The sequence below is a fragment of the Charadrius vociferus genome, unplaced genomic scaffold (genome assembly GCF_000708025.1).
Source record: "Charadrius vociferus isolate BGI_N301 unplaced genomic scaffold, ASM70802v2 scaffold436, whole genome shotgun sequence".
NCBI lineage: Eukaryota > Metazoa > Chordata > Aves > Charadriiformes > Charadriidae > Charadrius > Charadrius vociferus.
In genome coordinates this window covers 1,281,164-1,281,708 of record NW_009649187.1, presented here as the reverse complement: position 1 = coordinate 1,281,708, position 545 = coordinate 1,281,164, and the positions used below count along the sequence as shown (strand labels likewise).

The 545-nt window shown below is 65.5% G+C and overlaps 1 protein-coding gene across 1 annotated transcript in view; it reads right to left on the bottom strand.

The window, feature by feature from the left end:
* The window catches only part of LOC104289779 (cytochrome P450 26A1), a 3,096-nt gene extending 2,563 nt beyond the window's left edge, over positions 1–533 (bottom strand). The window contains exons 1-2 of the mRNA XM_009888792.1: positions 345–533; positions 6–155 (exon numbers count right to left, since the gene is read on the bottom strand). Of these exons, the coding sequence (XP_009887094.1) occupies positions 6–155; positions 345–533 (339 nt within the window). The remainder of the gene's footprint in view (positions 1–5; positions 156–344) is intronic.
* Between the last annotated feature and the right edge of the window lie 12 nt (positions 534–545).

Below are 545 nucleotides of genomic sequence, written 5' to 3'. Positions count from 1 at the left end.
GAGGCGGGCCACTGGACGGAGACGAGCCGGTGTTCGCCCAGCAGGATGTGCCGCACGTTCTCGGCGCCCATCACCCGCACCGTGGGTCGCCCGAAGAGGTGAGTCTTGTAGATGAAGCCGTATTTCCTGCGCTTCATCTGCAGGAATTTCCGTCTCTGGACAGGGGAGGGGGCGGGGAAATAATAAAATAAATTTTAAAAAGGAGGAGAGGAAAGGGCAGGGAGCGCAGCTCTTTCCCACCTGGGCCGGGAGCCCAAGCGAAGCCGCTGCTCATCCCCCATCCCCTGCAGCCAGAGGAGGAGCCGGAGCGCTCCTCCGCTCCCCGCGGCGTCGCCTCGCCTTACCTGCAGCACCATCTGCAGCGTCTCCCCGAAGAAGGGGAGCCCCATGGTGCCCGGGGGCAGCGGGAGCGGGCAGCTGGGGTCGCGGCCGCTCACGCAGTACAGGTCCCAGAGCTTGACGGCGGCCAGAAAGAGTAGCAGGGGCAGCAGGAAGGTGCACAGGGCGCTGGCGACCAGGGCGGAGAAGCCCATAGTTGGGGAGCG